At 33.9% G+C, this 24,212-nt stretch overlaps 2 protein-coding genes across 2 annotated transcripts; one reads left to right on the plus strand and one right to left on the minus strand.

Annotated features, from left to right (window-relative positions):
- Nucleotides 1-1,621: 1,621 nt before the first annotated feature.
- Nucleotides 1,622-6,259, minus strand: LOC130624354 (60S ribosomal protein L23a-like). Its single transcript, XM_057439945.1, has 4 exons — nucleotides 6,143-6,259; nucleotides 2,208-2,556; nucleotides 1,985-2,054; nucleotides 1,622-1,677 (listed from the first exon to the last, which is right to left on the minus strand). The coding sequence occupies exons 1-4, from the start codon at nucleotides 6,165-6,167 to the stop codon at nucleotides 1,663-1,665; spliced, it is 459 nt and encodes a 152-aa protein (XP_057295928.1). The 5' UTR covers nucleotides 6,168-6,259; the 3' UTR covers nucleotides 1,622-1,662.
- A 609-nt stretch (nucleotides 6,260-6,868) lies between these two features.
- LOC130624353 (proline-rich protein 11-like) lies at nucleotides 6,869-22,829 on the plus strand. The gene is made up of 8 exons (XM_057439944.1): nucleotides 6,869-6,889; nucleotides 16,778-17,079; nucleotides 18,397-18,510; nucleotides 18,753-18,911; nucleotides 19,352-19,617; nucleotides 20,290-20,443; nucleotides 21,086-21,151; nucleotides 21,996-22,829. Exons 2-8 carry the CDS (start codon nucleotides 16,783-16,785, stop codon nucleotides 22,008-22,010), a joined length of 1,071 nt encoding a protein of 356 aa, XP_057295927.1. The 5' UTR covers nucleotides 6,869-6,889; nucleotides 16,778-16,782; the 3' UTR covers nucleotides 22,011-22,829.
- Nucleotides 22,830-24,212: the final 1,383 nt, after the last annotated feature.

The following is a 24,212-nucleotide window of genomic DNA, read 5'->3' on the forward strand; positions in this document are numbered from 1 at the left end:
ACATTAAAAAAAGTAACATGGCATACAAATTTTTTTGTCAAAACAAACCAATTTCCTCTACTCTTCCTCTATTTAAGCAATTCATGCAACTCTAAAAAGAGATATAACAACATTCTAAAGCATACCCTAAATAAACCCAAATTATACTATTTCAAACTTCACCAACGAGCAGTGTAGCGGGGGTACCATTTTTTGTTTATTCTCGTGATTCCCGGCAAACATTTGTAATTTTCGGAACAACAGCGTAAACTTCGTTACCATGCCTGCATTTTTCGAGACCAACCTTCCTCCAAAATATTTTTTTAAAGAAATTATTGCTAACGTCAAACCGTTAAACTTAAAATGTTATGTGATACCAAGCGAAGAGTTTTTTAAAAAACCAGAAAAATCACCATGTCATAGGAAAATAACATTTGTTTGTTACCTAATTTGCGAATGCCACCACTTACTTTTGTTAGCAATCTCGCCCAGGATCTGTTGTCTCTTTGCATATTGGAAAGCGAGACGAAACTTTTTCGTCAGAGACCTATCAATAAGCGCAGCATCGATTAGAGTCAAAACGCACTGGGAACGAGGCTTTTTATTTTGTAGCTTGATGTGTTTTTTTAGTGCATCTTCTAATTAATTTAATTACTGTATCTCTTCTAGAGAAACCCCGTAAATACTAGTAGACCCACTTCTTATTGTAAGCATCCTCAAAGGTCTTTTAATTGCATGCAAAGGTAAAAGGTCCCATGACCGGCCACGAAAAAACTTGTTTAGCCGTCAAGTAAGCCCTAGCGGCTTTGATACAGGCAACAAACCCTGGGGACGAACGAATTTTAGCAATCCGAACCCACTGACGAAGCGGGCGTCCACAACTTTTTGACTCAAACATATATTCAACCTCATCCCCAGGACCAATTGTTTCAACAATTTATGGAGTTGAAGGAAAAGGTATAGAAAAACCAGTTTCTCCCCCAAACCTCATTCAAGTAGTAATATACCCTCTTACTAGCTTACTTTCTAATAAAGAATCTTACTTTATTTCATAGCACAAGCTCTATTAAAAGTCTTCACATATATCCACAGTTCTCAGCGTTTATTTTTTTTCGACCATACTCGTCCATCTGTTGGTCCCTGAACCGTGTTATTACAACGGAGCGACCAATAATTCACCTCTATTAAATTCAACAAAAAAGCAAATTGCGCTGGAAACGAGGTTGGTTTTTATAATTTAGTTTACCTTTTATTATTAAGGCGTTTGTAAAATGCTGAAAATTGTTGTTTTGACGCGCATGGAATTAGGAAAACGCATAGTCGAAGCATTGACTAAAAAAAGGAAAAGATTGTATACGTATTATCCATGTGTCATTGATTTTTTTTGACAACAACGAATTTTAGGTAGGGCCTTACATTTGCTTAGAAATAAATGATTTTTTCGCGTAAAAAATTTTGGCGTTTTGCTGTTTTGAGATTTCCAAAGACAAAAACTTTCGCGAAAAGGAGTAAAAAACGCACAGAGAGAATCAGCCTGCTGACATATAAGTCTAGAATTTCTTCCTAATTGCTATCTCCTATTTCTAATGTAGTGCAGAATTATAGCTAAGCAGTTTCAAGGGTTATTAGAAACAACAAGCGGTTTTCTGTACGGATTTTTTTTCAGGGAAAACATCCATATATTTATATGATTCCAATCTAAAAATAAAAACGAAAGTTGCTAGAAAGCATGGGAAAACAATAAAGGAAGAGTCTGTTTGTTCCAAATTTGGAAGTAGGCGTACACAACGCAATGCTTTGTTTTCTACTTCACAAATCAAGGCTCAATGTCTTTAGAAATTAAAAATTAAATTATTCGTCCTTAGCCTCAAGAAGAACGTCAAATTTTGTTCTAGACTAGCCTTCATTACTCCTCTTATTATATTATGTTCAAAACAAGTCAGGCCTAATTAGATCAAGCAGTACACTAGCTGTTAATTTAAAAATTCTTAAAATTTGCACTCACCTTATTTGCTATATCCAATGCATCATAATCTGTGGCAAGTCGCACATAAGCTTTTTTTAGGCCGTCCGGTCTATTTAAAATTTAAAAAACAACAATTGAAACAGGACTTGAACAAAAATCTGTAATTCTTTCCAATTTGATTGCGAGGAAACAGTGTTACAGTATTTTATTAAATCCGAAGTGAAAAAAAAGTTACAGTAGGAAATAAAAAGGAGGAGCTCACCTTATCAAGGTATTAACTTTTGCAACATGGATATCGTATAATTTTTTGACTGCTAATTTTATTTGTGCTTTGCTGGATCGTGTGTCAACAATAAAGACTAAAGTGTTATTATCTTCGATTTTTTTCATAGCAGATTCTGTCGTCAAAGGATGTTTGATGATAGCAAATTGATCCAATCTGTTGGGTCTTGGTGCAGATCGACGAGGGAATTTAGCTGCTCGTGGCAAAGATAAGGTTTTTGGTCTGCGAAAGTGGACACTGGTTCGAACTTTTCTGTCCTTGACATTACGATTACCTTTCATGACAGCTTTTTTGGCTTTTAAGGCATTAGCCTTATCCTTGCCTTTACCTAATACAAAAAAGGACAATGACAATATAAACCGATTAACACTGTTACAATAAAAATTATCCAATAACAAAACAGGGAAATCAGAGATTGAGAGTAAGATCAAGTTAAAGATATCTTTCACAGGTAATTCGTTTCCATGCCCACTAAATTCACACTAATTTTGTTGTCTGCTGTTATTTTGTTAAGCTTTTTTTGATTTGTTTTAATGTTGCTTTTAAAAGTAAGATCACAACGTTAAAATTCAGTTGCATTTTTTTCTAATTTAATGGAACTTTGAACAATTGCCAATTCGAATTTTACTTCTTATTTAGTGTAGGTAAAAAAGTAGCAAAGCAAAACAGAATTACAAAATAATTTGCAAAATTATTTCAAAATATGCTGTGTGAGTTTCTACTAATAGTGCGTGTAGAAATATTTATTAATTAAAACTATCTACTCAATTTTCCCAAATCTTACATATTCAAGAATATTTGCCATGTGGCAATAGCCGTATGCATAAACAACTTATCTTGTGTATTGTTCACCGTTAATTCCATTGATGTAGTTTTCTGTTTTAGTCAATGTGGCACAGTTCTTAAAATTTTTGCTCCATCTTGCAACATGCCTTGCAACCCCTCTTTAAATTCTAGTTGTATGTCTATAATGTTATCTCTACTACACATTTGTTAAAAATTCTAGGTTCTTTAACTGGTCTATGATTGTTGGAAGCCAGGAATTTTTAAAGGCTCAGCAAAACACAGCAAAAAAGTAAACACAAAAAACTGAAACATGCTTAGTTCTTTTTACTTTTAATTAACTATTTGTAACTTTATTTTTAAAAAGATGATAAATTGATTTTACCCCCTATACCATTGGTGTGCCCGTTGCCTATGAATTTGACATAATGGTCTAATTTTAGAAGCATAGGGGAAGTTGCCTTGTACTGAAAAAAGACATGAGCTCTAAATTATTCCAATTAGAATGTTACATACAAGTTAGGTTTGTATCCTGAAAAAAGTTTTTTTGCACATATTCTTACTTTTTTTAATATGGAAGGGTATTAAATTTCAACATTACTACAGTAATCAACCAGGAAGATAGAACTGTAAAAATCCACTACAAATGATGTGTTTCCCGCAGGAAAACAGGTTTAAAAATTTGAAGGTGACTATATGATGGTATAGCTATACTATATTTTATATATTTTATAAGACACAATTATAAGACATTCCCCAGCACATGTGAAACTACTGTGTTTATATCCTGCAAACATTATCGTTTCACATTTTATATATATTTTTTTAAAAAGGTGAAACATTTTGAAACTCTTATTTTATATTTTAAACTGTGAGCTTAGAAATGAAAAAAAGTGGAAGCGAATGACAAAATAAATGGAATTTGATATCAATATTAAAAGGCATATTTATGCTGATTGTCATTGTTCTCAAATTGAAACAATGTTTTTTAATTGTATAGATACCCACTATTGCTACGAGATATGTTCAAACAGATTGTGATACATTTAATTATTTTGATATTTTTTTTCATAAATCTTTTCAAATTTCAGCAAAATGACAACTGCACTAATGTAAAAAATTTAAAATGGTGGAAGTTTCTAATTTTTATGCTTTAAATGATAAATCCATTATCTACTATTTGACTAAGTTTCATGGTCTTAGTATTATAATAAGGAAGTTATTAAAAAAACAACTCCTGATCTGTCAATTACCAGTCTGCATTTTATACTATTTATTTTTTCGGTATTTCAAGAACAATTTGGACATTTAAACTGTTGGTTAGGCAGACGTCACAAATATTTGGTTTTAGAGTCACCCAACTGACCCTATTTTTTTATCCAAATTTTGATACACTGAGTCGGAAAAGCTAGAATGAAAAAAAATATAGGCTTGTTGCCTCCCCACAGCCATTACCATGTTTTTTGCTTTAAAACACGAAAAGGGTCCTGAGAACTAGTTAAAACGTTGCATGGAAACTCCATTTGAACAAGTTGCCCAAGTTATCATTAAAGAGCCGTTTAATAGTGCACGTTGATGGCTGGATGGTTGAATACAATTTTTCGAGTTATCATTTGCCGATCGAGCGACCGAGCCTATTTTTGGTGCTTTAATGGCTCTAGCACCAGATATTTGTGACGTCTGCCTTACTTTAAGTGAGATAAGTTTCAGCACATTTGGTTGACACTCATGATTCTTATGTGCATCTGCTTAATGTTGTGTGCTTATACAGAAGGGATAACTGCAAATTAGGTCAAGATAGTCTAATTAGTCTATGATAGCCTATTTAGGCAATTTATCTCTCCTAATTAGGCTATTAACATGGTTTTTGCTGCCTTTTGCTGTTTTGTTGCATTGCCGGAACAATTTTATTAGCAAACATTCTATATAATACTTCTTTTTTTTTGATGTCCCAAATATATTTCTCTTTATTATTTGCGATGTCAGAAGATTAAGAACGCATGAGCTGTGTTACGGCTTCTTTGTTTTATGACCACGGTTGCTTCTGAAAAGAGCTAAATTTCCTGCTGCCCTATTTTTTAACATGGTGGCGCAAGCCTACTAAATAGACTATTTCTTGTCTAATTAGCCGATCCAAAGACTTTTGACGTATAATTTTTACTCTTGTAAAGCAAACTATAAAAAATTTTGCTTGAACAAAGATGTAATGAGCAACCAAACTCTGAAAAAAGATAGTGCACCAGACGTTGATGTTAAGATAACTGTAAAAGAAGAAAACACATATCATGTCCTAACTAGTTTATGGAATATCTCCAAAGCTACTGTCCTAATTTGCGGTTGTCTCTTAGAGGGTGCCGATAAGCCGCAAACGCCCGCATATATACGGCGAGTTCAGGCGACTTTTCAAATAAAATTGGTGGTTGTCCCCCGAAACCGCTCGCACTTTCCTGAACTCGCTGGAACATTCCCGAAATGCAATTCCTTGTTACAAACCATGCGAACGATGGTTGGGAAGAAGGCACTTGAAGAGAAAGGATTTAATAAAGTTTATATATAAGTTATTTATAAAGTAAACTTTTTTAAAAACCATCAAAAACGGTTCTTTTAAGAACTTCGCTACGACATAGTAAGTTTATTTTAATTTTTATAGTTTTTTCGAATCATTTATTAGTGCCTGTTTCTTTTCTTCGGGCATTGTTCGGGCCTATGCAGGTTTTTTAGGGCGAATACTCAAATTTTTTCAGAACGCCGAACACGCCCCAAAAACGCCCGCACTTTTTACGGCGTATGCGGCTTATCGGCACCCTCGTTTGTCCCTGACTGTTTTTCGAACTTTAAATAAAAGCTGAACACACTATAAAAACGATAATGCATCAAGCATCAATAATGCAACAGAGCTATGCTAATATCAACTTTTAAAGACCAAGAATTTTCGATCATCACGGCATACAATTTTGTAAGATTTCCCTGCAACTACAAGTACTATTTGTGACTACCCCACTTTTAACTTGTTGAGGACCTATTCATTTATTTTCAGCTAATACAAACTCTGTATTTCCTTGCACAAGATATTCTGCTTTGTTTATTTGATAACAATTTTAATAACATTTATTAAACAAAAAGATTTATACCCTTGTCGCTTCCCTTCGCTGCCATCTTGAGATCGAGACTTAAAAAGAAACGTGAAGACAAAATCGGGCATGATTACAAATATCCTTGTTTGTTGGTCGCGCCGACGAAAATCTCTTCCGTAATTAAAAACACCTTGTTTTTTATTACAGTTTTTAGGACAGCCCCGTAAAGTACTCTATTGCGCCCGGGTGCTTACTTTATGTTTTAGCAAAGCAGGGGCGCTCATTTAGCAAATCTAAAAAGGTAAACAGAAAGAAAAAAGAAAATAAATTTCAAAATAAATTAAAGTTTTCTCCAGCAATAATAAATACTTTGATAATTTAGGGTTCTGTAGTTGCTGAACTGTCGTTATTAGTCTAAATTTGAATTTAAAAAGGGCGCTTTAGGTTTAAAAATTTTAGGCTGATGAAGGGGCGCTTAATAAATGGAGATTCAATCAAAGGTGGAAGACGCTTAATCCAGACATCAGGTTATTTTTTAAAGTTTCTTGCCTCTTATTTTATCATAGTCATAGTCTCTTTTTCTTATGACTATGATTTTATTCTTTCTTTTTTTTTCTGGTCATCGCATTTTTCTTTCTTGTTCCGCCTCCGCCAAATAACTTGTTTGTTTCTCAATGTTCCGATAAATTTATATTTCAAAATATTGGCGCGACTACGCGACACTTGTGGCGACGTGGTAGTGTACTGCTTGTGTACTGACGAAAAAAATTATAAATAAGTTTAATTTTGTGTCCATACTGTATAGTAAGCGATTTATATTTTATGTATATTTTTTTTAAATTTATATTTTATGTGGTCTAATTCACTAACCTACAAAATAAATTATCCATTATTGGTTCTTGTTGCTATCTAATATTGGTAAAATAGTAAAATTATGCATGTAAGACATATACTTTTCTTTAACACCATAATCAACTCAGCTCACTTCAATTTTGTTTCAGGGTAAATCAAAGCACAACTTGCGCACTTATTTAACTCGCTGAAACCATTATGCGCCATGTGGTGTTTTTGTGGACCTTACATAGAAAGCCTTTTACACTGTAGACCACAAAATATTAATTATTAAACTTAAAAATCTTGGAATTAGAGGGGTCTTGAAAAATCTTTTCCAATCCTTCCTAAGTGAAAGATAACAGTCTGTCTATCTCCATATAGAGGAGGTAAAAAATCTCACAATATCATTATTAAACACAGGGTTCAGTTCTTGGACCCTTAATTATTGTTTTTGTATACGTAAATTATCTCCATATTAACATCCAACATTCCAAAATATATCATTTCGCAGATGACACAAGTCTAGTATATTGTGCAAAATCTCTTTAAAAAATTAACAGCAACATTGATAAAGATCTTAATCTTCTGGATGTCTGGATGTATAGCTTAGAGTTAATAAATCAGGCTGAACATGAAAAAGACGGGAATTGTAGTATTCAGATCCAAAGCTAAATCAGCAATTCACAAAAAACTAAACTTTAGCCTGAGTGGTCAAAAGATTATAACTTCACCAACTGTTACTTATCTAGATCAGCATCTAACCTGGAATGACCACATAAAAATTTGCTTCAAAATTATCAAGAGCCACACAAAAACTATTACTTATGGTAAGGTAATGGCAGTAAAAACAACAAATATTAGTATTTGTTACTGTCCTGCAATAATTTTCTTGTAATGCATTGTAACGTATTGTATTGTTTGTATTGTGTATTTTATTGTATTTTTCCCTCTAAAGTTTTCTAAATTCACACAAATTGCTTTCACACTTTTATTTCTCCTTGGCTGCCCTTGTAACCATTCCCTTATTTTAAGTGCCCAAGAGCTCTCTAGCCTGGGCTATTTCCTCGTTTTTCCTACATACGACATCTTAGATGGTGTGGCTAGATATTTTTACCTGTGTTATTTTACTTTATATCGTGGACTTATTTACACTGATATCATGTACATATAATGTGAAATATATAATTACCTACTTTAATTACTTCATCACAACATAAGTCTGTAGCTAGCTACATTTCACACAATATTTATTTTGTGCATCTTCTTGTCATCTGAATGTAATCTACTGCGGACGCGAAACTTGCATGAATAGTTACACAGAACAATAACATTGCGAGAGCTTATGTTTTTATTAGAAAATAATTGCCTCGCTGATAAACAATGACCCCACGTGATCGATTGTTTAATCACAATATGTTGCAAGATCAATTTTAGCAATCTATTTTGCGCGAACTCTTTTGAAATTTTTAATTGCAGTAATTAAGCGTTTTTTTAGATCGCATTTTAAAAGTTTATAAACGAAAAGCAGCGATAGAAATGTTTTCTTAGATCGCATTTTAAAAGTTTAAAATCGAAAAGCGGCGATAGAAATGTTTCTTGAGATCGCATTTTAAAAGTTTATAAACGAAAAGCGGTGATAGAAATGTTTTTTTAAATTGCATTTTAAAAGTTTAAAAACGAAAAGCGGCGATAGAAATTTTTTTTGAGATCACATTTTAAAAGTTTATAAACGAAAAGCGGCATTTAATAGTTGTGAACAATGCTTCTTGTATGTTTCTTAAATTAAACACGCTGGAATCTTTTTAAGTAATTAAATCAACAATACATTCTTGCGCAATGTATTATAAAACTTCGCGAAAGATTTTTATTATTTAATTACTTCACGCTAATACTTAAGGGAATAGCTTATCAATACATTTACACAATGCATCCCGCTATTACAAGAAATATAATTGCTCCAATATTTCTTCGCGAGTGCATTATTTTTTAACACGCAAATATAAACTTGCAAAATCCTTAAGGGATTTAATTATAATAAAAGACAAACCACTGCATGCGGTATGCGGTAGATTACATTCAGACTGTACTGTATCATTCTCCTTCATTCTTGACAAATAAAATATCAGTATGGCACAGATTTTATGTAAGAGATAGTATCCATTTCAGGATATTGTGTCCAAGGTCAGAGAAGTTTTGCTCGGTCACTCACCCTATTTGGTGATTTTCCTCCGATATATCAGGGTTGTACTGTCAGAGAGAGAAAGAGAGAGTTTTCATATGCGTAGCCTCACAAATATCAAGGTACATACCCTGTCTAGTATACACTCAATCATAGTGCCATGTTTTTCCTGCGCCAAAACATATAACATTGTGTAATGCTTTCCCAAAAAGATGCGTACGCAAGAATGGAGTTAAAAATATTTAATATTTATATAATATGGAAATATAATATAAAAATTTATTATAAAATATTTATTATTAATATTTTTATAATTATTATTATTATTATTACTATTATTATTATTATTTTTAACGAAAACATCGGTGTTGTAAAAATAAGGCTAGCTTAGCGAGAAAAAAGTAGGAGATCTACCAACTGTTGTGTTATAGGATGCACAAACAGCCAATATAAAATGGAAAAAAGACCGAATGTTCGATTCACGTGGGTTTATGTCATGATTTGTGATTGTGCAAAGCATCGTTCGCTAGGGCACATGTTATATGTTGAAATTATAGTCAAAAGATTGCTTTCTCCAAGCATAGATTAGATTTCTACTTTGCGTAATCATCATCATCATCATCATTCTCGGCTTAACGTCCGTTTTCCATGCTAGCATGGGTTGGACGGGGTATATTAATGACCCTCTTCCAATCTGATCTAGACTGTGTTAGATCTAAACTCAACTTCCTCTCTATCAAGTCTGTCCTTATAACCTCCTGCCAAGTCTTTCTCGGTCTGCCTCTGGGCTTTGCCCCAGGAACTATCAAGTCTCTACACTTTCTTACCCAATTATCCTCCTCCATTCTTTCCAAGTGCCCCAGCCAATCCTTTTCTGAAAATTACTTTGCTGAACAAGCACAAATGTGACAGCAAATATTGCGCATAGATGCTGTGCTCGGAGAAGTACGCGAAAGAAGCCAAGCTTTGAATGGATGTTTTATTTGTGTGAATGTTAATATAAAATTGAGCCAGTACAGCATGGTTAAAACATATTGTGGATTTTGTTTATTTTGACCTTTTTTGTCTGTGTCTGCTCGGTTTGTTTCCTTTTTTACCTCCAAATGTGCGTGCGCATCAGGCATTACGTATGTAATCTTTTAGATGCGCGCACAAGTTAAATATTGGGACTGTGATTCCATGTATTTCCAGGAGGGGCCATGGCTTCGATAGGGAGTCCTAGACTATTTTAAGGCTTATTTTGAGCTACACAGACCCAATACACCTTTATGTTAATTCTGAAAAAAGATGCATCTTTTGTTGCTACGCAACATAGCTAGAGGAGGTAAACAAACTGTAAATATGGCAGAGCTCTATTATTATTTACAGAAATATAATTAAAAACAATGTTTTTCTACCTTTTAAAAAATTTCCCAAACTTTCGCTCATTCTTTTGGCTTCTTTCACTAGCATATTCTAAATGTTTATACTTGATATTTTGGATCTATCTTATTAATGTGAGTTTGAGGAACAACATCCAGCAAGACAGACATCTCTAATTCCCCACACGACTGTCGTTGTTGTTGCTGTAGGTGCAAAAAAAAGCATGCCTACATAATGTGTAAATATTTTGACAAAACCTATGACCTTGCAAGTTTTTGAATGATGTCTGTGGATAATCTTAGAGTGTTTTTATCACTACGTAAAAATTCTCCTGAGGGTGACTTTGATACTTTAGTTTCGAGCTAATAAAATATTTAAAAAATACGTCTTTTATTGTCTAAGATTTGCAATCCTTTCACAATTCCAAAGGAAGTTGTGAAATGATTGTCAACCATCTTGTTCTCCAATCCACCTTGGATTGGAGAACAAGATGGTTTACAAAAGTGCCCCTTGTCTATTTTTTTAACTAATATCCGCACACCAGGGGAATTATTCCACCGACTCGACTGTGAGAACAAGGAATGAAAAGGATATAGATATTTGGCAAGTGGTTTTGTGAAAGAAATGTATTGGCACGAGATCACAGAAAAAAGTCCTATTTGTTTTACTTAATGTAAACTAACTCTTTCGCAACTCATATCTTCCAGTGCATATACAATGTTTGGGGAGCTGCGAAAAGCTCAACCAAGGTGAAAAATTTGTCAGTGCGTATTGCTCTTGTACAGCTGTAACCATGTGATAGCAATGTTGTTCAAGATATAATCTCTTGCACCTGAGTTTTTTACATGTCATTCTTGAGATATAGCGGGATTGAGCTCATTAAATCATTCAAGCAATATCTGTGATACTTAATTTTTTGTTTATGACCCCTGACTTGAAATCTGCATGTCGGTTTACAATCAAATTTTGGCCTATACAAGCATACCCAGAACATTTTATTGCAAATGGAGTTGGAGATCCCGAGTTATTGGGTCATTGGAATTTAAGAGGCCTGGGATGAGCAAACGAGTGTCATTTTGGGAGAAAATTATGTTAATCAATTCACACCTTTATAATATCTATGCATTGATAAATATTGAATGCGCATCCCTTAACAAGTATAAAATTACCAATGACAAAAATATCAAAATTTGCTATTAGAACGAATTTCAGATTGACATTTGGTACCAACTGCTCCATGATTTTCCAAATATAAATTATTCGATATCTTTCCCTTCAACGCTCCAATGAATACAGTTTCAGTTCCTTCAATGATTTCCAATAGTTGTGATTGGTCAAGTTTCTGATTTTTCGTATATGGGACCATTGCAATGCCTTTATCATCTGTATCTCTCCAACTTTATGTGGACTCCATTGGACTGAACAATACTCTAATAGAGGAAGAACAGGAGATTTTCACATGGTCATAAGGTGATCCCTCATTCTGGTGTGAAAAGTTCTTAAAATCCAAAACATCATGTTTTTACTGTCATTTAGTACTTTCAATATGTGGTAATGAAAGGAGCAGTTTGTGGATTATATGACAGCAAGATCTTTCAGTTCCTCTGTGATCATGGTTCCAGAGGGGGAAAGATACGATGTGCAATTTTTCAGGGTGTCGTTCGTGCCATAACGCAAGACCTCAAACTTTAGATCATTAAATTTTCTGTAGATCACTTTGCAACTTGCTTATGTCCCTGAGAGAGTCGATGCTCTTGGTAACCCTCATATCATCAGCAAATGACCGTACAATACTGTCACTGACATTTGAGTCTATATCTCCAAGGAGGATGATGAAGATAAGTGGTCCGAGCACGCTACCTTGGGGTACGCCTGAAATAACACTAACAGGATGTGATTCCATTCCATTGACAATGACTGATTGGGTACGGTTTGTCAGGAAAGCTTCAACAAGGTTAAATAATTTTTCTTTGATTACAAGTTTTTCAAGTTTTTTTAAGACAATGGTAAAGTCCACTTTGTCGAAGGCTTTTGCAAAGTCAAGGTATACAATGTCACAATTTAGTTTTCCATCAACAAAGTGTATCACATTATCAAAGTGGTCTAAGAGTTGGCTAAGACATGACCGACCAAAACGAAAACCATGTTGATTTTCGTTTAGTAGCTTGTTTTTTTCGAGGTAGCAGGTGATATGATTCCGGACAACTTTTTTAAAAATTTTAATAATATGAGATGTCAGGGCTACTGGTCGGTAAGTGGGTGCATCAGATTTCTTTCCCTCTTTGAAATGAGGGGTGATTAGTGAGTGCTTTAAAATTTGGGGAATTTCACCGCAGTTCATAAATTTGCCATAACAGAAGAAGTGGTGCAGATAGCGATGTTTTACACTTCTTCAGAAAATGCTTTCCACTGACCATCTGGACTCTAGCAAAGACTAATCTTTAGCTGTAGAATGGAGAGTTCAGGTATGGTCAGTGGGTTACTAGTTTTGAAGTCAGTTAACAAGAAACCTGTAACACATAGGAGCTATAATATTAAAATATAAATGTTTTTGTCTGTCTACAAGAAATAAACTTTTGCACTTGTGATATAATAATAATAATAATAATAATAATAATAATAATAATAATGAATATTTATAGTGGCATGCCCAGAAAAATCGTTTTGCTTTTAGACAACAATTACAATTCTGGGGGCCACTAATCAGGTTTTATGTGTGCAATAAAGACCTGAAATAACACACCCAATTCTGTTTATGGCGTGTCAAGACTGAATATACACGATTTTGTTATAAGTTGTCAGTAAAATCTATATGTTCAAAAATACATTGCACTAATATGTAGGTGTTGTAGGTGGGAGAAGAAACTATTACAAATAGTTATACTGATATAGATACTTCAGAATTCACATCTCAGGTTGAGTTGTTCTTTAAAACCAGGAACAAGTACTACCTTATTACAAGAAATTAACGCTATGTGGATATTAATGCGGTTAAAAATAACAGGTCATTAATTAACGCGGTTGCTTGAGAAGACCTAGTTTAAGTGTGTGGAAATTAACGCGGTTAGAGACAAGTTTTTACAATTTTCATGTGACTAAACATTTTTTATTCAACAACAATTTAATGCAAAAGTTAGTAGAAATGTCTACTCCATGGCATTGAATGGGTTCAAATGAATATAATTTGTACCCATTTCCCGAGTATTTTGATTGAACATCTAGTATCCTTCTTGTTCTTTTCAGGTTAACATACCTCTGCGAGAAATAGCCATGAAATTAGTCGATGCGCGAAAATAAATTTTAATTGAGGACAAAAATTGTATGTATATGATGTATATGATATGTATGTATACACTAGGCAGTTTTTAATCTTTTTTCATTTTTTTTTTTGAAGATCACAAATTAAGGGTGGTTTAATTAACACGGACCAGACATTAAGGTCGGTTTAATTAACACGGATCAGAAATTAAGGGCGGTTTTTATTAACGCGGTTGGAAGTCAACCACGTTAATAACCACACAGCGTTAATTTCGTGTAACAAGGTATTTTTGTGATTTGATTTGAGTCCAAATCTGTTCTTATTTTATTCATTTTTTGACAAACTTATGTTCTTATAATTAAAATAAACAGCTTGTATTTTTTAATAACTTTATTTTTTCCTTTAATTTTATCGTTTCTTCTCTGTTGGATTTTATTTAAATCTTGAAAAGGAAATTTTTTATATCACAAAAAAAATCTTTTAATTTTTTTTTTAATTCTACGTAACAAAGCAGGGTTCAATCTGGTGATTCAAATCCCTGCATAGGATAAATTGTTTCAAGCAACAGAGTACACCAATCAAGTAAATATTAAATACTTATGGATATTATTATGTTCACACCAAACAAGAATTCCAGTTGGAAATCTAATAGGGACCCTTCCTTACATATATTTTGGCAAATGCTGAACTTTTAACAGACTTTAAAGTTTTACAATATGTGTTTCCAATTGTGATGTACTTTATTCGTCATTTGTTTGAGTGCTTTCACAGATACGCTACATTTTAGATATGATGAGTACTATTAAAAGAATATTATGTTTTGGGGATTCTTTGACAGAGGGCTGGATCCAGGGAGGAAAGAGATTCCATCCCTATACAATGCAGTTAAAATCATTATTAGATAAGGAAGTGAAAAACAAATGTGAAGTAATCAATGAAGGACTGAGTGGAGAAATGGTGCATGGCGAAATGAACAAAAGGTTGCCACTTGTTTTAGTAAAGCATCCAGAAATTGACCTACTGGTTATACAGGGAGGGACAAATGATATTTTGCTAAACAAAGATTTGAAAGAAAAAATTGATTTATTTGAGAAGTTTAAAAATCTTGTTGAAATATCTAAGACTTACAACGTACCAAAAGTTTGTGTGTTAACTATAATGGAGGGGTATTACACTGACGCTGACGATGCTGTTATGACTCATACTGAAAGTAATCAGATTCGTGTCAAGTGTAACGAAAAGATAAGAAGTTACGCTGGACAAAATCAAAACCTTGTTATTCTTTGTGATATAGAGCGGAGATTACCATATTTTGATTTGAATGAAAATGAGAAAAAGACTATGTGGGATGACTGCATTCATCCAAGTATTGCTGGTTATGAACAAATGGGAAGAGTAGTATTTGACCATATTAAGAATATTTTATAATAAATTATACATATGTTTTTATACTCTTAACACAAGCATATATGTTCTTTGCATAAACACTGAGCATGCAGTATCTGCCTTTAATTATGCCCCTTTTCTTAGTGATTTGAATAATAATATTTGTCATTATTAAAGCTCTCACAGCAAAGAAACTGGCAATATTTTCTTGCCAGTTTCTTTGCTTTCAAAAAACCCTACTTGACTATATAGTTAGTGTAAATTTAGTTTTCTATTTTGTATATATGTAACATCATTACACTGGCTGTGCACACCATATTATAATGACATAAACAGTCCCATAAATAGTACCAAATTTCGTGTTTTATTGATAAACAAACTGTGTTACTACATACCTAATCTAAATATATAACACAAGACGCCGTGGCTGTGGCGCCGTAGATTAGTGGTTATAGCTTTCGTACTCTGTGCGGGAGACCGGGGTTCGATTCCTCTTGACGGCGATTCAACATGGGCGAGTGAATGTTACCATAGCCCCGGGTTAACCCAAGCCATGTGAGGGAAATTGGGGAGATGGCACACTGTGTGAGCCGTTGGATGTTGCCGGGAGTTGTCTAGTAGAGCGTGGGCCCTACTAATTGGGTCTGCGTAGCTCAAAATGAGCATTAAATACTCTAGGACTCTCCATCTAAGCCATGGCTCCTCCTGGAAATAATAGACAGGGTATATCCCTCGATATTTGTGAGGCTAGCCATGTAAAATATGCACATCTATCTAAGAGTAGATAGTATTTGAAACATTTTGTGGAACTATCAAAACACAATAAATTTTCAAAGCAGTATTCAGTAAATTATAAAGAAGTGTCCAGGCCAGGACTCTATGGAGCAAAGATGTTCATTGTTGCTTATTGTAGTAAATACGGTGACAATAATGTTGGTGCTTCAACTAGCTTTTTTCCATACCGTAATCCTTTGATTAAACGCTCCCTGTTCTATCAATAAATGCCCCCTCTAATAGACGCCATGTCCGGATTTTTTAAAAAAAAGACAACAGACACTGGGAAGCGAGGTGGCAAAAGATATGGTTGATTATTAAATTATATGCCTTCCATAAGCAAAAAAAAGAGAAAAATACAAAAATTTATACCTTCCTCCTTTAAACGCCTTCCTTAAATAGATGCCCCCTCAAAAAATTGAAAATAACGGTAGGCTTTTATTCGAAGCATCAAAGTATTTGCATTTGATTTTTGACCCACAGCCTTTGTAGTTTGCCTCACTACCTGGCAATTGCGGACGCACATAACAGGCAGCAATTTTTTAAGAAAATGAAAAAAAAAATTAAATTAGACTGCCCCTAAAAACGTAATGCTTTAAATCATCGTATATGTTTTGTCATGCAGCACCCAGAAAATCATTTTACAAAGAATGTGATCAAACTGTGAGTTATTTATATCAACTATTACTCTAATGTTTTTTGCAACAAAATAACCATTAAATAAGGGTTCAATTATACAAGCGGCCTACATTGCTCCAGCCCACAGCTGCAAAAAGAGTTTTTCTCTGCAGTCTGAAATTTCTATAAGCTGACTTTATATTACAATTTCAAACCCTGGTACTACACCAGGTAATTTTTCAACTTTACTTTAATTAAGTTATGTTTACCCCTACTATAGTTAAAATGTCAAATAGCTGCAACAAAAACAAAAGATCAACAAAAGACAAACGAAAAGCTGTCAGACAACGATGGTCGAAAAGAGTTGTGAAGAAACAAAACGTGAAAAAATCTACAGGAAGAACGCACACTGAAAAGTATGCAAAGATAGAACAACCTGTCGTTCAAGCTGCAGAAGTTTTATCACAAAATGTTGAAGTGAAGAGAAAGGAATCAGATCAGGGCATGCTATTTAATTTTGCTAGTAAATTAGCTGTATATATTTCCTATCCTGTGTCAACAGCTGCTAAAATTGTGTTAAAGGTATGTTTCTTTAGATTTTACTACACAGGTCTTTCAATAAGGGGAGAGCAATTGCTCTTGCTCACACAAAGGCTCGCCCAATTCTAAGAAATGAGAATCTATCTGAGCCATTAATTGCTCCCCCAATTCCAAAAAATGTTTTTCTGGCTGAGTAATATGAATTCATCTCATATGGAAATCAATGTTCTCTTTCTTATTACTTACGGTAAAAAAAACTAAAATAGATAACAGACTGTGATAAAATCTGTGTTTATAACTTATTCTATTCATTTAGATTGCTTGCCCAGTTTATATTATTTTAACCTCGTGGGAGTGTTTTATTGCTCGGATGTCATTTTCCTATTAATAGGCCTAACTAAACATTGGTATTATATATTTTGATAATTCATAACTTATGAAATGTTGAGGATCCACTCATCATTGGCCTTTTCCTTAAAATAATTTCTTTGAACATAGCATTCTGTCTTTGGGTGAAGAGTTTTTGTTAATTGTTATCCATAAGAGGTGGATTCATTTTTCTTTCGTGTACAAAATGCATTGATTCGTTGTGATGCTTCTAAAACAAATAAAAAGAAAAGTATAAATGGAAACAACCATTTTTTGTTTTTCCGCTATTAGGATTTTTTTTAATAACCGTAGAGTAATATGTAAATTAACGATTTGAACGCAACACATGTAAAGCTATGTAATGATGTCTGGTAAAACTGTCCATTGTCAAAAAGTACATTTAACCCTTCCCGTCCCGTTCACGGAGATATTGCTACACTAAAATAATCCCTATTCAGAATAGGTCTGGGTTTTTCTAGGACCACTTTGAATAGCCCTCACGCCCACCAGTGACCTTGAAACTAACAAGATCAATATTTTCTAGCACAGGAAAAAATTATCTCGTATTTGCGCCTGATTTGACTGTTTTTAGATTATGCCTGTTTTTAGATTATGCTACTGTAAATTATGCGAATTTCATTTTCGAAATCAAAACAAAGATGATGACTGCATTTAATGCTCGTTGTGGCTCTGGATCTTTTCCTTCTGGCAGCATTACTGTGCCATTTAGGGTCCCCTCCCTCACCATAAACTGCTGAGCCCCCCCTCAATGAAGCACTTAACACTAGAACCCCATTGGAGGTCTATGCTTTCTTACCTCTGCACATGTATTAAAATGTTTTTGAAAAATTCTGTTACACAATTTTTCTATCTGTATTATTTCCTGGTGGCCAGCCGAAAGAGTTTTGTACAACGAACTGTTTAATATTTATTAGGTGAGTATGTTAATAAAATTGTTCACCAAGATTCATCTTTATTTGATAACTTTAGGTTTTAAAACCATCTCAAAGTCGTAAAAGAAAGTACGAAGAACTAGAAGAAAGAATTTGTGAACTTGAAAAAGAAGTTCAGCAAATCAAGAAAAAGAAATGCTTCCATGAACAGGTTCACTTTGTTCTCTATATTATTTTTTTTATTCCACACAGGATAAGCTTTCCAACTTTGCAAAACATAATTTGGTTAGAAGTTATTTTAAGTAGGCCTATTTTTAGTTATACGGCCCTGTGTATCTATATTTTATATTTCTTGTTCTTCTATTTTTTTTTACACTGGCGGTTCATTTGTAAGTTTATTTGAAATTTCATTGTATTCCATGAAATAGCGCTTGTTTGTTTTTACTGTCATAGACCACCAAAATAAATCAAGCTCCTGTTTGTACAAGTCTTCACATTGCTCCATCAGTGCAAATGCCTCCACCTTTACCACCTCCGCCACCACCACCACCACCTCCACCACCAGCTGTCAAATCTTGTTTTACACGAACTATAAAGAAGAAAAACGTGCCGGTAAAATACTTTGTGTCGATCAGTCATCAGCAGCAAAACAAACTGCATAGCAGCAATATTGATTTTTTAAGGGCTGCTATCACGAGGCGAATTGCACTGGGAATTTCCAAGGAAATGCATCTGAGCATGCACAGTTTTGTTTGTTTTGATTTCACTTCGAAAAATTCATTTCCCTGAAAAATAGAAACAGTTCCTACTTTTTAACAGCAAAATATTTCACTGCAAACTTTTAACCTATCCATATACAATCATTAGTGGTAATTTTTAGTAAAACTCATTACTGGAAAAAATGGTTTGCTTTTTAATACCCAGAACTGCTTTTCTATTCAGCTTTTTTTTTGTTTCTTGTGGAAATCGAATTGCAGCTGACTAGCCACCGAATTTGTTCTTCCCAATTCTCCTTGTGCAAATCCTATATTATTTTAATTTAATTATTTTAGGATCGCCAAAAGGAAAAAGTCAACCATCAAATTACAGACGAACTGTTAAAAACTGTCACTTTGAAAAAAGTCACAAGAACACTTGAAGCATACGAATCATCAAACAAAGAGAATGTACATCTAAACACACCATTAGTGTCTTTATCAGATATCCGTAACATAAAACTTAAAAAATCAATAGTTCAAAATCGGACACCATCAAGTAATTCGGCTTTGAAACCAAAAAATACAGGAAGCATACAGAAATCATCATCTGGTAAAAAGAGGTAAAATGTCTTAATTAGGTACTGGTCGTTAGGCTGTGGATAAATTCTCCCGGTCTCCAAATATCACATGATTCTTTTGAACCGATTACAGATCCGTATTTTTCACAAAATCATTGTTTCCTAACTTCAAATCTGGCATATCGTGTAGATTTAGGAGATTTTTTGCTAATTTAACTTTAGTTTAATTTAGATACTTGTACTTATATCAAAGCTTTTTTTGTGAGAGTTTAACCGTGAAACGTTCGTGTTTTTCCGCAACCAAAAGTTGTACCACGTGACATTCCAACCGGGAGAATCCACTGATTCGCTTGTCCTCTTCCTTATCGTAGCTATGCCCGTTTGTTTTTTTCTATAACCGTAGCACGACTATAACATCGCGCGGAAAGGGAATACGGGTATTAATATGAAGATACGAAAATGGAGGCAGGGTGCTTGAAGAGTAATATAACAACTCGACAATTAGGATAAGCTCTTCTTCACTAAATATATCACTATATCACAGCTAAACTTTTAAAATATGAAAGTTCTACTTTCCATTTTGCGTAAAGACCCACCCTTCCATACCCTAACCTTTTCTCTTCAAATCAGGGCTTATCAATAATTTCCTGTGTTTCTGCTTCTCTTTTTGGCCACTGTAGGGACTACTCAGCAATATTTTCCTCTTTTTTCTAGAACCCCAGAAAACTTATTTCGTCGACACCTTCGTAAGTGTAACATCAGCAGAAGTCCAGGTGGTACTCCATTAACGAGAACAAAAGACTTTAGTGTCAGTATGGGTGAAGGATTCACACCCATGTTGAGCAATGCGTTAAAAAAGAAATTTAATGTGAGGCTTGTTGCATTTAAGCGTATATAGCTATACTTTTTAGGTCCCGAATTTGTCTTTCTATTGTACCAATTTATGAATATATAGCCAGGGTAAGTCTGTAAAAATGTCAATGAATGAAGGTATTTAAAAATTGATTTACGACGTTAAAGAGTGGTGGAGAAAAATATGACAGGCCTGGTAAGATAGCGCCGTTTTGAGTAATTTTTTTAATGTTTTCCATATTCTTTCTGTGATTCTTACATACTGGCTATATTTTAATCTATATACTTTCACAGGCGAAATATTACAACTGAAAATATCTATAATTTATGTGGCGTCAACATGACATCATACTTTATGCAGAATAGTTAAATCTTTAAATGTGAATTTCTTAATTCGAAAAATCAAAAGAGATTTTGTTAAGGTCTATATAAGCTCTATAACTTTAGTTCAGCGTCATTTTACCCTTCGATTCGGATCTGCCTGTTTTAATTAAACGCCCTGGGCGGTTATTAATTATTAGATCGTCCCAAAAAGTTGATATACGCCCATCATTAAAACCATCTTAAACTCAAAATTACATCAAAAAATAGTATCTTTTTTTGTTTTGTTTCTTTAAAAATTTTAATTGCCTTATAACAATTCTCTCCTTTTTTTTAGAATGCAATTCCAGAAAAAATTACTCCAAATAGCTGCGCCGATACTTCGACTCCAGCCTTACAGTTTGTACGTTCATTTTTTTTTAAATAGGGATTGCTCGCCTAATAATCAATTTGTTACAAATATGGCAGCTTTTTCCCGCTGCCAGAAAAACATTCTAATCCAGATACTTAACTTTGCGAGCTGTGGCTGAAAACGTTTTTATGGACTCTGTTCTTTAGGTAGATTCTCACGAGGCGAATTGAAATGTTGATTTTGGCGGCGAAGTAGCTGCGAAATATCCTTTAAACTTTCACGAGAAACGGAAAAGTGTGTAGCGAATTTAAAACACTTTTTAGCGAAAAGTTTGATTTCTTATGCCGCAAAAAATAGGACCTTTTTGTATTTTACTTCAGAGCGAATATTACAAAGTGGAACAAACGAAAGTGCGCGAACGTTCGTCGGTAAATGCGCCTTTACTCACCTTACTACTAAGTCGAAAAATCATTTACAGCTTGTTTACAGCTTGTTCCATAAAATGGCAACAAAATAAAGCACAGCAAAGTTATTTTTAAATAAAGTACAGCGCATTAAAAGAGCTAGAGAAATGGGATTAAGATATGGGAAACCAATTTAACATACGTAAAATTGAATGAAGTCTTGTTGAAGTGGTTTAAAGTAATGCGTGGTAAAAAAATCCCAACCAATGGTCCTATTATTTTAAAGAGAGCTTGTGAATTTGCGAAAGCATTCCCTCAGCTTTTTTTAAAATTTGGCTGCTAAAACTTGAACTCTTATAATTTGAAAAATAGTCCGAGCAAATTTTGAGATTCCTGGATGATTTGGATTACTGTGTATTTTTAAGTTTTTTTATCTTCTCTCTTTTGCCGAGTAATCAAGATTACCAGAAAAATTACTGTTGTTTTTTTAGGAAATTTCTCCCTAACAATTAGAGTGACGTCTACCACTGGCGTTCGTGTTGTTGATTCTGTTAGATTGGCATCGTGTTGGCTCGAGTGGGAGTAAGGAAAAGCAAAAGATAGAATGTCTATTATTGTTTCTGGTATGGCTTTCTGCACCAAACCTAAACTGGTTCGTTTTTGTGAGTATTTAATTAGCAGTCAATATTTTTGTTAACCTATAGTCTTATACACAGAGATTTAAGCAGCATTGAGTCTCAGCCAAAATTTTGTGTTTGTTCAAAAAACAAAATCGTTTGTGACTTTACCACGATACTGTTCCGATACAAAGTAGTCTTAAGTTGATGTGTGTTAACACGAAAAGTATTTAGTTTCAGTAGATGAAATTTCACTCGGGAGATTTTATATTTAGCGTATACATTTTCGTGCTTTTGACATACACGCCTCACGAATTACGCTAATTTAAACAGACTTTAATTTATACGAATGCGCATTTATATTTTCTTGTGGTTTTATTCTACAAAATCGTTTCTTCTGGTGTGGTGTAAAAAGTGTTTAGCCGTCAAAATTCTCTTTAAATTCCCGAGTCGATAGATACCGTTACGCTACTTAATGGGTGCGATCCACAAAAAGAGTATTAAGAGAGACATAACTTAGATGATATGATAACTGGCAACCTAGCCTCCAGCGCCTCCCATTTTTATTTTATTGGTGTGGAACCTGTACAAGATAAAATACCCAGGAGGCCCTGGTGACAAGGTTGCGTGACTGGTGTTGTATATATTTTATGAATTTTAGCAAATAATTAACATATTTTACCTTATAAATAAACATGCACATAAAAATATTTTTTTTATTCATTTACTTATGTCTTATTGAGCAAGATCATACTCATTCCTCCTCAAAGGCATTAATTTCAACCAAATCTCGAAATTTTAACTTTGATGCGCCGTGAAATGGAATCATCACATAAGAGCTTGAGGAATTGGCTCAGCAGAAAAAACTTTATCGTCCACTGAGTTAAAGTTTTTTTGGTGTAGCTAGCCTGCGAAATTACATTTTCTTCCGGGAAATTAATTTTTGCCATAATGAATTTTACAAATAGACAAGAAGAATATGGAGACATTTTTGTCAAATTCTTGCCGTATTTCGAAAGATTTTTTGATCCTTTTATCCTGCAGCGTTTATTTTGCGCATGACTTTACCAACACCGAGCTTTTCGGACATATTTTTGTTCCTATCTTAAAATCTTTTTAACGTTTCTATCAGTCACTGTAGAAACATTCTTAAGGCAACTCTGTTCTGGTAGGGTTGACAGGTTGTCCGCCATCACTTTTAGGAGAAAAGGGCCTAAGAGTCATGTGGTTTTCATTTATCAAATTTCATTATTTTTGTCTTTTTTGAAGAATTTAGTTTAGTTATCGTGCGGTGTCGAATGCCGGCGTAGATTTTAACGAGAAAAATATACGACATATTAAACGAGATATATGCGATAATTCATAAATGCTCGTCGAAATGTAACAAGTTCGCATCGTGGAGTAAAAAGTTTGCATCGTCTAATGAAAAGTTTGCACCGTCTAATGTGAAGTTCGCGTTGTATAATGTAAACTGCGCATCGTCTAATGCAATGTTCGCATCGTATAATGTAAAGTCCACATCGTATAAACAAGTTTGCATCGCACAATGAGGAATTCGCATTGTCTAATGTAATGTTTGCGTCGTAAAATAAGGAGACCTTAAAATATAAAACATTGGCATCGTATAGGAAAAAGAACCAATCCTTAACAAAAGAGTTAAATCGTATAATGTAATAAACACATGTCAATGTGTCATAAAGACATAATATAAAGGTAAACTCGCAACTAGGCGTTATATTTTATTTTGACTTTGGCAGCTCTGGAATTCCATATGTTCTCTTTACACCAAATCTTTTAAGGAAATTTTTACTATAAAAGGATTATGCAAGACTAACACGAGAAGAGAATGCAGAAGTAACCTTGATATGTGAGTAATGGTGAAGTAGGGAGTGTTAGATGTGAATGCGCTGCTATAAAATTAGGTTGTTGTAATCACTTCTTTTCGAACAAATAAAAACTGTTCCTGATGATGTAGCAGGTTTGAGTATAACATGATAATTGGGCGCTTCAACAGACTTGGGAAAATAGATCTACCCTTTTTCGTTTGACAGTAGTTAAAAACTAGAGCCAGCTATAAAGATCTCTTTTCAA

This window comes from Hydractinia symbiolongicarpus, chromosome 13, assembly GCF_029227915.1.
Source record: "Hydractinia symbiolongicarpus strain clone_291-10 chromosome 13, HSymV2.1, whole genome shotgun sequence".
NCBI lineage: Eukaryota > Metazoa > Cnidaria > Hydrozoa > Anthoathecata > Hydractiniidae > Hydractinia > Hydractinia symbiolongicarpus.

Coding starts and splice junctions, on each gene's coding strand:
- LOC130624353 (XM_057439944.1), top strand. CDS start 16,783: ATGTCAAATAGCTGCAACAAAAACAAAAGATCAACAAAAGACAAACGA. Junction 18,511..18,752: donor AGAAATGCTTCCATGAACAG/GTTCACTTTGTT, acceptor TTACTGTCATAG/ACCACCAAAATAAATCAAGC. Junction 19,618..20,289: donor TCATCATCTGGTAAAAAGAG/GTAAAATGTCTT, acceptor TCTTTTTTCTAG/AACCCCAGAAAACTTATTTC.
- LOC130624354 (XM_057439945.1), bottom strand. CDS start 6,167: ATGGCAGCGAAGGGAAGCGACAAGG. Junction 2,557..6,142: donor AGCGAAGGGAAGCGACAAGG/GTATAAATCTTT, acceptor TTTTTGTATTAG/GTAAAGGCAAGGATAAGGCT. Junction 2,055..2,207: donor AAAGTTAATACCTTGATAAG/GTGAGCTCCTCC, acceptor AATTTTAAATAG/ACCGGACGGCCTAAAAAAAG.